The sequence below is a fragment of the Kickxella alabastrina genome, assembly GCF_025024165.1.
Source record: "Kickxella alabastrina strain RSA 675 chromosome Unknown BX661scaffold_16, whole genome shotgun sequence".
NCBI lineage: Eukaryota > Fungi > Kickxellomycota > Kickxellomycetes > Kickxellales > Kickxellaceae > Kickxella > Kickxella alabastrina.
The window spans coordinates 21599-33953 of record NW_026251487.1 but is presented as its reverse complement, the minus strand read 5'-3'; the positions used below and the strand labels follow the sequence as shown (position 1 = coordinate 33953).

At 47.1% G+C, this 12355-nt stretch overlaps 5 protein-coding genes across 5 annotated transcripts; 4 read left to right on the top strand and 1 right to left on the bottom strand.

The window, feature by feature from the left end:
• The first annotated feature begins 782 nt into the window (after window positions 1-782).
• On the top strand, window positions 783-1450 carry BX661DRAFT_38059 (uncharacterized protein). Its single transcript, XM_051539116.1, has one exon. It carries the CDS (start codon window positions 863-865, stop codon window positions 1355-1357), a length of 495 nt encoding a protein of 164 aa, XP_051390488.1. The 5' UTR covers window positions 783-862; the 3' UTR covers window positions 1358-1450.
• A 4303-nt stretch (window positions 1451-5753) lies between these two features.
• Window positions 5754-6742, top strand: BX661DRAFT_199260 (uncharacterized protein; the record flags this gene model as incomplete). Its single annotated transcript, XM_051538309.1, has 2 exons — window positions 5754-5852; window positions 5933-6742. 2 exons carry the CDS (start codon window positions 5754-5756, stop codon window positions 6740-6742), a joined length of 909 nt encoding a protein of 302 aa, XP_051390487.1.
• A 123-nt stretch (window positions 6743-6865) lies between these two features.
• BX661DRAFT_225365 (chorismate synthase) lies at window positions 6866-8124 on the bottom strand (the record flags this gene model as incomplete). The annotated part of the gene is made up of 3 exons (XM_051538938.1): window positions 7369-8124; window positions 6946-7331; window positions 6866-6889 (listed from the first exon to the last, which is right to left on the bottom strand). The coding sequence occupies exons 1-3, from the start codon at window positions 8030-8032 to the stop codon at window positions 6866-6868; spliced, it is 1074 nt and encodes a 357-aa protein (XP_051390486.1). The 5' UTR covers window positions 8033-8124.
• A 424-nt stretch (window positions 8125-8548) lies between these two features.
• BX661DRAFT_184491 (GCN5-like protein 1-domain-containing protein) lies at window positions 8549-9211 on the top strand. Its single transcript, XM_051536524.1, has 2 exons — window positions 8549-8959; window positions 9000-9211. The coding sequence occupies exons 1-2, from the start codon at window positions 8651-8653 to the stop codon at window positions 9072-9074; spliced, it is 384 nt and encodes a 127-aa protein (XP_051390485.1). The 5' UTR covers window positions 8549-8650; the 3' UTR covers window positions 9075-9211.
• On the top strand, window positions 9212-9876 carry BX661DRAFT_184490 (RNA polymerase I). The gene is given in 2 exon segments (XM_051536523.1): window positions 9212-9313; window positions 9327-9876. The coding sequence occupies 2 exon segments, from the start codon at window positions 9279-9281 to the stop codon at window positions 9748-9750; spliced, it is 459 nt and encodes a 152-aa protein (XP_051390484.1). The 5' UTR covers window positions 9212-9278; the 3' UTR covers window positions 9751-9876.
• Window positions 9877-12355: the final 2479 nt, after the last annotated feature.

Here is a 12355-nt window from a genome sequence, read left to right as displayed (position 1 = left end):
ATGCTGAAGCAAAACCCCAGTGACGGCGCGGATAGTCGGGTAATCAATGTAGAGCTGTTCGGGGCAGCCTCGGACGACAAGTTTGTGCTTCTGTGCCAAAAGAAGCGCAGGTTGGGCGGGGACAATTCAAGCAATTTGGCGGTGGCTGGAAAACATCAGGCCGATTATTTGAAAGAGGAAGACGGCGCTCCATATATGTCTCTAGAAGAGATCATTTCATCGGACTACGACACGACAGATATCGGCGAGTACTGGAACGAGCTAATATTTTAGATTGAAATAATGTATGAAGTATTTTGTCTTGTTTCTATTGTTGTTGTTGCTGTTATTGTGCGCGATCGCACGCCATGTATAAATGTTTACATAATATTTTATTTTATTTGGTGATAATCCTTTGAGCATTCAATGAAATGTTAATTGTTTGAGAAATCTGATCTGTGGATATGAAATGAACCCAAAAAAGTGGAGGGAAAAGAGAATATTACACAAAAGCGATTCACATGAGAAAACCAGGAAAGTACAAGTACAAGTACATAGTAATGTAAATCGCCAATGGTAAAGACAAGTGAATCCCAAGACATTATGCACAAAAAAATGAAAAAGAAGTGCTCATTATATTTGAGAGATAAAATTCCGTACAACCAATATAGGGAATAAATGTCACAGTTGAGGCATATGATGTTGCACATTGCCTTACTAAGACTAATTGATTACGCGCGTGGCAATCAGAGCAATGATGATAAGGTTTATTATAGTTTCTTTATGTCATAAGGAAGCATATAAAAAGAGCGGCTGTCGGGCAGCCAGGAATTGCTCTCCTTGGAAGAAATAAATATTCTCTTTGATTATACCCCGTTGTAACATGAACCCAACTCTCTGTCATCTTTTCTATCTAGTCGCTCTTTCTCTTCCACTTTTCTGGTATTCTTTTTTATTTTTTCATTACATTATTCAACTCTTATATTGTTCAATATTTTGTTTTTATACGTATTTTTATCAACACGTACGCTCACTACGCGAAATACACACACTTGCCAATACAACAACGACATCAACAAAAAACAGAGCTTGGATACCAGATAATTATCCCCAGGTCATCCTCTCGGTTCACAACAAAACGTCCGAAATCCGCGTGGTCTATGTCTCTTCAAACATCCGCAACATCCTCCAATACAAGCCCGAAGATATTGTCGGCCACCCTGCGTTTTCATACATTGCCGATGGCAACAGCCAAAAGCCCAGATCAATCATCGGATTAAATACCAGGTACGACATAACGATAGCCAATGTAAACGTTTTTCGAGCACCGAAAAATCAATGCATCTACGTGTCATTCGCTTCAACTGCGATAATATAGCATTCAACATCACTGCGACTGTTCCTGAGACTCTTAGCACGACTGAGTTGTCCAGGGAGCTAAGATCCGAGCCGATTGGTTGGCACAATACAGATATGAATCGGCCGAATGCGGAAAGTAGTAGGGCGATAGGCGGAGAGGGCAACTTGCCGAATTTCCGTGGCTTGTGAGGCACTGTGGGGAGACATGATGTTGAGGGCCAGAAACAAGTCCGTGCAGGCCTGCTTGGTGCTCGAAAAACAAACCACATCCGAGGACCATAGACTCGACGGGCCATTGGTTCTGTTTGCGTCCAACCCGTTCGAGCACATCATTGGTGTCGACTCCAGCGATATTCAGGGGATGGTGTTCTTGTCGCTCGTATCCAAAGAGGACGTATCTAAAGTGGCGATTTTCTTGGACAAGGTCGCCAAAACTATCAATTTCCTTATTGAGCAGTTCGGCTTGTACATGGATTTTGATAATGGCCTTTTGCGGGCAGTTTTTATCGAGGCAATGTTGGCGGGATCGGATGAGGGCGCGGTGTTGCTGGTCAAATGGACAGCCCGCAGAGCAATAGCGACAGCGAGAATGGAGAAAATATCAGCGGGGTACATGTCGCTAGAGATGTTATCTCGTCAGATTATAATACCACCAATGTAGGCGAGCATCGGAGCGAGCTGCTTTATTGGGGGGGGTTTCTTCTATTTTTGATAACTATGTTGGGTAAATTAAAATTTCATTTTTTTGAATATTTTTTGCGCGATTCCACATGTAAAAAAATTAGCGCCCAGCTGAAATAATTTATTGCTAGAAAATAGTTTATGCCGGAATACATTCCAAAAAGGGCTTTTTTCATTTAACAATTTTTTTGCTATCTATCTAGTTGTACATCGTTTGCTTTTTTCTTCTTTTTTTTTACTGGCCGCTCGGCTTTACGGAGATGAAAAATTCATAATTATGAAAATAGAAATTATAATCTTGCGAAACCAGAGCAAATAAAGGACTGCGTGAAAAAAACAAAATAATTTTAATTAAAGAAAATAAAACATTTTCGCTACACCGAACCAAGCCCAAAAAATAAATAAAGATTGCCGTTTTTTTGTAGTCAGTCTCTCAGAAATCTGAAGTGATAATGTAATTTTCTTATTTTTGCATCCGTTTCCTTTTATTTTTCAATTTTTTATTTTGCTTTAATCTCATCCTAGATTACCAAGTTTATACACACACGCTTACTCAAGCAGAATGCACATATACTAAAAAGAAACCCTCTCCTCCTTACCAGCTATCGCGACAATGGAGTTTGCCTCACCCCAGGTCATTCTTTCGGTTCACAACAAGACACCCGATATGCGTGTTCTCTACGTCTCCTCAAACATCCGTAATATCCTCCAATACGAGCCCGAAAACATCATCGGGCAACCCGCGTTTACGTACATTGCCAATAGCAACGGCCAAAATTACAAGTCAACAATCGGATTAAATACCAGACATGACATGATTGTAGCAACATCGACGTGCTTGCGCGAAACGGAAATCTAATACATCTTCGGGTCATTCACTTCAACTGTGATAATATGGCATTCAACGTTACTGTGACTGTTCCAGAGACAGTGAGCAAACTGAGAGACAAAAGGGGGCTTAATTTGGAGCGGATGGGCTGGCACAATGCGGATACTGACGACGCGGATTGCAAAAGGGCAGGAGGCGTGTCTGGGCAACACAGCTTTCATGTGTCGCTTGGGCGGCAGAAAAAGACCCAGACCACGAACAAGTCCGTGCAGGCCTGCTTGGTGCTCGAAAAACAAACCACATTCGAGGACCATAGACCCGATGGGCCATTGGTTCTGTTTGCGTCCAACTCGTTTGAGCACATTATTGGCGTCGACTCTATCGATATTCAAGGAGTGGCGTCTTGGCCTTGTGTCCACTGAGGACGTGGTCAAGGCAGCTATGTTCCTGGATAGGGTCGCCAAGATAGCTGATACTGCCATTGAGCGGTTCCGCCTGCGGTGGACTCCGATGTGGACGCCTCGTGCAGTGTTTCCGTTGAAGTGATGGCGGCGGGGTCGGATGAGGGCGCAATGCTACTATTTCAAATGGACATGCCATGTGATATTGCAGACAAAGAGGATTAGACATGGCCAGCGGCTACATGTCGCTAGAAGACATGATCTCTTCGGACTACGACACAACGATGTTGACGAAGTTGGAACGACATAGTTCCATAGTTTTAGTTGAACTCAAAAAAATTCTTGTCTGCGCGATGCAACGCCACATTAAAATTTTTTATGTTGCGAGATATTTTGTATTTTTAAAAACACATTACGCAATACAATTTTTTCTTGCATTTGTTGTTGAAATAGTGGCGTGCTTGTCTCTGTAAATCGAGATGTTCCGTAGAAGAAAAAGCAGATAAAAACGCGTATGCATTGCGGCTTAGAACGATAAATTTATTGTAACAAAAAATTTATTTACTTGTTTTTATTGCTGCTGTTGCTTGAAATAGTAAACTGATTTTGGTCAAGTATTTTAATAATAAAAAATAGAGTATAATCACAAATTTTTATTTGTGCGATATGTTAAAAATGCAGTAGACCAAACGCACAAAAAAGAGAAGTCAGTAGCATCGAGATTTTATGCTGGATATCTATGACCACACGATATTTTTTAGCACCTGACAGTTTCCTTATTTACGTTAGGTCCATAAAAGATATTGCTTCTATCATATGTACTCCTTATTTTTCTTTAGAGTAAATCAAGATTTTTAATAACCAAGGAAATATTAATCGCCATAGCATGCTGTCAGGATTAGAAACGCATATAACGACAACATCAGGATTCAAATCGCCATTTCAAGTAATTCTCGCGGTGCACGATAGGACAGCAGATATGCGGTTACTCTATATATCGTCGAACATCTGGAATATTCTTCAATACCAGCGTGAGGAAATACTCGGCCAATCTATTCTTTCATTTGTCGGACATGGAAAGAGCCAGAATACAAGTCAGCTATCGGACAGAATACGGAGCACAGCCTGTTAATTACCAATATCCACATAGTTGCTCGAAATGGTCGGCTGGTGAAAGCGCGTGTGATTCATTTTAATTGCGACAATATGGCATTCAACACCATATTTGTTGCTTCGGAATCTGTGAGCGAATTGACATTGATGGAATGTTTACAGTGGAGCGAATAAGTTGGCATGGCGCGGAAATACATTGTGATGGCTGGAAGAGAACAGTGCGTGGGTGCTTGATTCTCGAAGGACAATCTGAATCTGAGGATCGGCGGCCTGATGGTCCGTTGGTTATATTTGCGTCTAAATCATTCGAGCGTATTATCGAAGTAGACTGCGGCGATGTGCAGGGCAGACCGTTTCTGTCGTTTGTGTCCACGGAAGATGTGGCCAGGGTTGCGATGTTTTTGGAGAAAATTGTTGATAGCATTGGCGTTATTTTTGAACGTTTCAGCTTGCGGGTGATTTTTATAGTGATGTCTCGCGTGTTGTTTCTATTGAGGCGATGGCAGCTGGATCGGTTGAGGGCGTGATTCTGATGTGCCGAATAAAAACACCCTGGAGCAGCGTAAACAGTGTTGATGGTGGCGGTTTGGAGGATGTTGGCGGGTGTGTTTCTTTGGATGAGCTTATTTCGTCGGATGCTGAGACTTCAAATTTTTCTGACACGTGGAGCGCGCATCGGTGAATTTATATTTTGTTGCTGTTGCTGTTGTTGTTGTTGCGAGGTATACGCAAATAAATAATTAAATTACAACTTGATTTCCGATTTGTATAATTTATGTAATGCCGATATGTGCGAAATATGTTTGGGAGGGGAATATATGCATTTTAATTGCCATGGATGGAATAAATGCATAAAGAAAATGCAATGTTTTACCTGTTTTTTCTTCTATTTGCTTCTCTTTTTGCTTCTCTTTCTCTTTCTCCTTTTTTTGTCCCCTATTCCTCTTTTATCTTTCTTTCTCAGCCTGTGTGCTATGACTGAAATATAGTGGGAGAAAAATGTTGCACTAATTAGAAAAAAATAGGACTCACATATACTCAGAAAAGCGTTTTGATGCCAACTCAACTTTGTACTTATTTTTCGAGGTTTGGACAGCCAAGAAGAAAATAAATAAAAATAAAAAAGGTACTTACACTTTTCATTAACCAATCCATTCCAATACAGTATTATCTTATTCTTAAAACAAAACAAAACATATAATATCATAACAATTGTTCAATAATAAGCCACTTTAAAAAGTGCTCTATTTTTTTACTTTTATTTGTTCTTTTACTATATACAAGAAAAAAAACTTTTATATACATTTTTTTGTATTTGTATTTGCATTATTCAATTATGTTTTACACATATTCCACAGCTCCATCCTCTCCCGATAAACAGCATATCATAAATGAGCAACCATCAACAACCCTCACCACGATCCTACATCGCGGTCAACGATAAGACGCCACTAATGCGTGTGCTCTATGTATCACCGAATATCCAAGAGGTCTTCACTACAAGCCCAACGAGTGCTCGGCCTTCCCTCTGTTTTTTATAAATAACTGCAAAACCGACGACTTTATCAAGCACTTTGGGCGGATGATAAACCGCAATATCCAGGTGACCAATATGGTTGTGGATGCGCGCGGCGGAACCCCCGTGTACTTGCGCATGCTTCACTTTACTTGTGACGCGTTAGAGTTCAGTGTTGCGCTGAGGTATCCAGATTTGGCGGCGCTGCCGTCGATTGTCGCACAGCCGACAGCAGCAGCAAAAAAAGAAGCAGAAGGAGAGGCAGAAGCAGTGGCGCGTGAGAGAGAGCTGGATGCGAGGTTGGTGGAAAAAACACCCACACGACAGTACAGTGGTTCTAGTACCGGGATGCACACCAGCGTTGTGGGCGCATATGCGCGGCAGCAGGCGTGCTTAGTCCTCGAGCGCTACGAGGGTTTTGTAGACGGCAGTGGTGGAGGCAGCCCCATGGGCGCACGCATAGTGTTTGCATCCAACTCATTCGGGCGCACGCTCAACATGGACTCGAGCGATATCCAGGGGAGGGCGTTTTTGGAGCTGGTTGACCCCGAGGATGTTGTGCGTGCTGCGCGGTTTTTGGACTGCGTGAGTCGGTCGATCAGTGTTGAGTCGGAGCATTTGCGCTTTATGGATGGCGATGCTGGCGGATCGGTGCTGGTGGAGGTGCTGGCGGCTGGCTCGCATGATGGCGCGATTCTGTTGTGCCAGACCGACTCGGCGATGTGCGGCCGGCATGCAGCGGCAGCGGCCAGCGGCAACAGCAGCGCGATTAATGAGTTCGAGGACAGCGTATCGCTAGGGGACATTATTTCGTCGGAGCCGAGACATCCGATGTCTCGGACAGGTGGCAACCGCTGCCCTTGACATAAGAAAAAAGGTGCGACCCTTTTGAGCATATTTGATTTTTTAGATTAAAAAGATGTTTTTTTGTTGTTGAAGAAATAGACACTGGTATGGACACCGCCACAAAGCGGCTACGCAATGGCTTCACACCGGCTTGATGCCCTTCAGCTCGGCCGGCACCGGCGCCAGAAGCGAGCGAGTGGCCGTGCGGCATTCTGCTGCACGACAGCGTCCATCAGCACAACAGCAGCCATCGTCTCAACGATCGGCACGGCCCTGGACACAACACAGGGGTCATGGCGGCCTCTCGCAGCCAGCACACCATCACGGCCATCATACGTGGCCGTGCGCTGGTCCTGCGAAATGGTGGCAGCAGGCTTGAACGCCACGCGGAAGTAGATGTTCTGGCCGTTGGAGATGCCTCCCTGGATGCCGCCAGAGTGGTTGGTGCGCGTGCGCAGCCCGCCCTTGCCGTCGGCCTCGAACGCGTCGTTGTGCGCGTCGCCGCGGACACGCGCGCCGGCAAAGCCCGACCCAACCTCGAATCCCTTTGTTGCCGGGATCGACATCATTGCGTGGGCCAGGCGGCCTCCAGCTTGTCGAAACATGGCTCGCCCAGCCCGACGGGCACATTGCGGATGACGCACGTGACGGTGCCTCCGGTGGAGTTGTGCTCACGGCTGCAGTCAGGATCTCGTCCTCCATCTGGCGCGCGGCCGCCTCGTCCGGGCAGCGCACGGCGTTGGCGTCGACCTGCGCGCGCGTAATCCCGGCCAGCAGCGCCTGGAAGTCCTCGTTGCCCATGCCCCGCGCAACCTGCGGCATCTCAATAGGGCCGACGCTGGTGACAAAGGCGACGATCTCGACGCCATACGCCTCGCCCAAATACTTCTCTGCCACGGCGCCGGCAGCGACGCGTGCGACGGTCTCGCGCGCCGACGAGCGGCCGCCGCCGGAGGACGCCTTGACGCCGTACTTCTGCAGGTACGTGTAGTCGGCGTGCGACGGGCGCGGGTAGAAGTCGGTCTCGGTGTAGTCGCGTGGCCGCTGGTCCTGGTTGGCCACCGTCAGGCAGATCGGGGTGCCCAGGGTGTACCCAAACTCGCATCCGGACTGGATGGTGACGCGGTCCTTCTCGTTGCGCGGCGTGGTGATTGCGCTCTGGCCGGGCCGCCGCCGCGTGAGCTGCACTTGGATGTCGGCTTCGCTGAGCGCCAGCCCGGGCGGCACGCCGTCGATGATGCAGCCGACCGACTTGCAGTGCGACTCGCCGTACGTTGTTACGCGGAATGCCTTGCCGAACGTGCTCATTGTGCGTGGGATAGGGGGAGGGCGGCGAAAAGTAAAGTGTGAAAAATAAAGTTATTTTGTGGGAGCCAAAGCGGAGACAAAAGAGAAGAGAGGGAAGCGAGAGAGGAACTGAGGAGCCTTGCTGCCGTGCTGATTGTTGATTGCTGCTTGATCCCAGAGCCAAAGCGGCATTGCTTTTGCCTCAGGCCTTTTCCTTCCTTTATTGTGAGTCACTCTTTTCATCTATTTTTCCACTTCTGCAGCTGCCAAGGATGGAAGGCGGGGGGGGATCAGCGCCTGCATCAGTTGGTTGCAAAGGGCTGAAGGGTAGCGGTAGTAGTAGCGCCCAGCTTGGGCCAAAATAAGATAAAAGCCATATTGAAAAAGGGGGATGATGGTCTGGGCGCACTTATTGGCCAAAAGTCAGAGCTCAGAAAAACTAAAGCGCGCACATGACCCAGGCAATCAAAGCGAATAAGCCACGAAAAGCGCAAATCAATAACAAAAGGTGTCGATTCCGCCCCCCTAAAACATAACCAAAGTTATTTCATTTCATTTACATCGTAATTAAACAGCATTTTGTACAGACACAGCCACACCATATTTGCTCTATTTCCATCCATATTATACCCACAAGCCATGGCATCTTCTTCTCTTTCAGACATCATGCGCGACCACACCTCTGGGTCGCTCGACCACAAGCGAGCCTCAGAGCAACTGCGCAAAGACGCAATCAAAGACATTGGCGACCTCTGCGACACGGCCACCAGCTCGCTCTCTGCCCAACTTACCCGTGTGCTTTCGAACCAGCGTGAAATCGAGTCGCTTTCCCGCGACTGCGCCCACCTCGTTCAACAGCACGTGCGCTCGACAGCTAAGTGGACCAAGCTGGTGGATCAGTTCAACGCGTCATTGAAGGAGCTCGGTGATGTGCGCAACTGGGCCGAGGTTATTGAGAGGACATGCTGGATGTTGCTGCGACCTGGAGATTGTGCACTCGTCGCTTAATCCTGCGAGTGCGAGTGCGAATGCAATGGGACAGCTTTCGCTTGGCGATGATTAGCCCAATGTTTTATCATTCGGTCGGCAACACGTGATCATCTGCCCATAGACACTCTGTGTGCATGGGTTATTGGCAGTGACCTATTTGTTTTTAGAGCATCGAAAAAATTAAATTTGCTAAAAAAAACCGATCGACATAAAATTTGTACAAAAAAATTTTTTCTCTTTTTCTTTTTTTTCTACATTCATAAAGATATTATAAGAGATGGATAAGCGCGACAACATTCTGTTCAGCGACACGTTCGATGTCAAGGACCTCAAAAGGGCGGCAAGTGTTTGACCGGGTGTCGCGCATCGACGGGCGCAGCCAAACGCACGACATGAGCATTATCCTGGACATCAACTCTGAGCTTTTCCCGATCGACGCTGGCGATAAATTCAAGCTCACTCTGGCATCATCGCTTTCCCTCTCGGACGCCAAGGAGCAGCAGCAGGCGAGCTTTGGCAAGGGTGAGGCGAACTGGCGTGCGTACATCAATGGTGACGAGAGGTCGTTGGCGGACGACTACGACTATGTTATGTTTGGCAGGGTTTATCGGTACGATGATGCGAGCGGGTCGAAGGTTTCGGCCTTTGTGTCGTTTGGCGGATTGCTGATGTGCCTGGAGGGCGACATTCGCCATTTGCAGAACTTTGTTGTTGGCGACAACATGTATCTGCTGATGAAGACCATATAGTTCAGACGCTTTGTTTTTTATTAATTGGTTGGCTTTGGCTTAGGTTTTGGTGATATGCTAATTAAATATTTGATTCTTACCACGTTGCCATCGTCACCGCCACCGCCACCATTATTGTGAGTGGGATTTTTTAAGAGAAAATATTCGCATTGATGAGAGATCGCTGGTAAAAAAAAAAAAAAAAAAATTCTCTATAAAACAATAAAAAAACGAAATAAGCGTGCAAAGTGCGTATTCCTTGTTTATTTTTGGGCTGTTACCAAAAATGACGCATCATGAGCATATGCAGATACACGCTTTTTCTTCTTACTCAGGGCTTTTTCTATATAATTTTTTATTGAAAAAAGCAGAGAAAAAAGATTGATCGCACGGGTCACATAAAAAGAAAAATTACGCTTGAGTGGCTGGCACAAAAAAAAAGGAATCAAAAAAAGCAACAGCAGCAGGGGCTTTTTATTTATATTTTTCCACCTAGCATTTAAGCGGTGGCCCAAAGTGGCAGAATCATTAATGCTCACACCTTCTTTTCTACACTCCTTTTCTCACATACACAGACAAATACAAATACCTGCCACGCTCTCTCTCTTTCTTTCTCTATTTTCTTCTTTGATTCAGATTCTGTTTCAACTACTGATATTTTCTCCAGCCGACACAAGCCTGAATAACAAATGGCGAGCAATTCCATTCGCTAGGCAGCACAGGCACATCAGCACAGACAACAGCCGCGAGCGGCCCCACACCGGCGATAAAGTAAGCAATAAGCGCAAGCGCAAAGGCACCAGGCATGAGTGGTTTTATTTGGCCTAAAGACGCATTATTACTAACACTGAATAAACTGCTTTCCTTATGCGGAAGGTTCTGTGGGTGAAATCCGTAGGCTGCTTGCCAAACTGGGAAACGGTGCCGTGGCCGGCATCACGGCGTGTCGATAGTGTTTCCGCTGGACATGGTTAAGACGCGGCTGCAAACCAGAAGCCAGTGCGCGGACAGCTGCCGTATGCGGGCATCGGCGACTGCTTCCGGAAGATTATGCGCACAGAGGGTGGCGTGCGCGCTCTGTACCGCGGGCTGCTGCCCAACCTGGCTGGTGTGACGCCCGAGAAGGCGCTGAAGCTGGCTGTCAACGACATTATGCGCGGCATCCTGGCGCAGCGCGCCGGCACGTCAGTCGACCGGCTGCCGGGGCATACGGGGCCTTGGCAGGCGCGACAGCTGGGCTGTGCCAGGTCGTTGCGACGAACCCAATGGAGATTGTCAAGATCCGCCTGCAGGTGGCTGCGACGCAGCCTGGCGCCGCTGCACAGCCGCTGACGGCCTTGGCCGTTGTGCGCCAGCTGGGCCTGCGCGGGTTGTACCGCGGCACCGCGGCGACGCTGCTGCGCGATGTGCCGTTCTCGCTGGTCTTCTTCCCGCTGCAGGCGCAGCTGGCAAAGAGCGCGCACATGTGGATGGGCGGCGGCGATGGCCGGCCGTCGACGCTGAGCGTGCTGGCTGGCAGCACGGTTGCCGGCGTCATTGCGGCTGGCTCTGTGACGCCCGCTGATGTGGTGAAGACCAGGCTGCAGTCGTCGCAGCAGCCGGAGCCGGCGTATCGCGGAGTTGTCGATTGTGCTGTGAGGATTATGCGCAGCGAGGGCCCGGCTGCCTTCTTCAAGGGCGTGGTGCCCAGGTGCTTGACCATGGCGCCGCTGTTCGGCATTGCGCTGATGATGTACGACACGCAGCAGAAGATACTCGGCTGGTGAAGTTGTTTTGGGTTTCTTGCTTGGCTGCCTCAGTGTTCGTGTTCTGCATGCGTTGGAGTACAAATACATATTATACATATTTACGCCCTGTCATTTATATTTTGATTTCCGAGAGCTTCGCACTCGTGGGAAAAAATATAAATCAACCTTTTTTAAACAATGCATTTTGAGCGCTGGGACCGTAGCGGGACCACTGATGAAAATGAATATTATTATTTGGGAGCGAGTTAAATGAAAAATTAGAAAACACCGAACGCATACCAAACAACACCCCTTGTGGGGACTAACTAAGGGCTGTAGGGGACCACTTTGCCAAAGTTCCAAGATACTGCTAAATATGTCAACAACACAAAAATGGGCCTGCTCCCCTTCCCTCCTAAACCGACACAATGACCGCTCTGCTCTGCTTTGATTATGTTTTGGGTCCTTATTTTTATGTGAGTGTGTATTTCCTCAGCAAATATCAGTGTTTCTGCAAGTGACGTCCCTTGTATCCCCCCCCCCCAAAAAAAAAACCTGGTGAAATAAATAAATAAAAACATAAAGGACAATTGTACGTGCTACCAGAACGCCGATATCCTCCAAATATCAATGAAATAATGGAGTTCTCAAAAAATATAATATAAAGCCGAAATAAGTGAAGGACAGGCAAATGTAATGTTGTCCTATCTAATCGTCGCCACGCCCCTCGTTCCTTATACACCTGCTGCTTGTTATTAATTATTCAGCGCTTTAACAGGATTTAACGGGGATCCATCATCGTTGGTCACATTCGCGATTAAACTGCATACACACTTTGATTGTATATCTTTTGAAAAGTATAATTGTTTTTATATTTCCAGACAACCAATTGTTCGCTC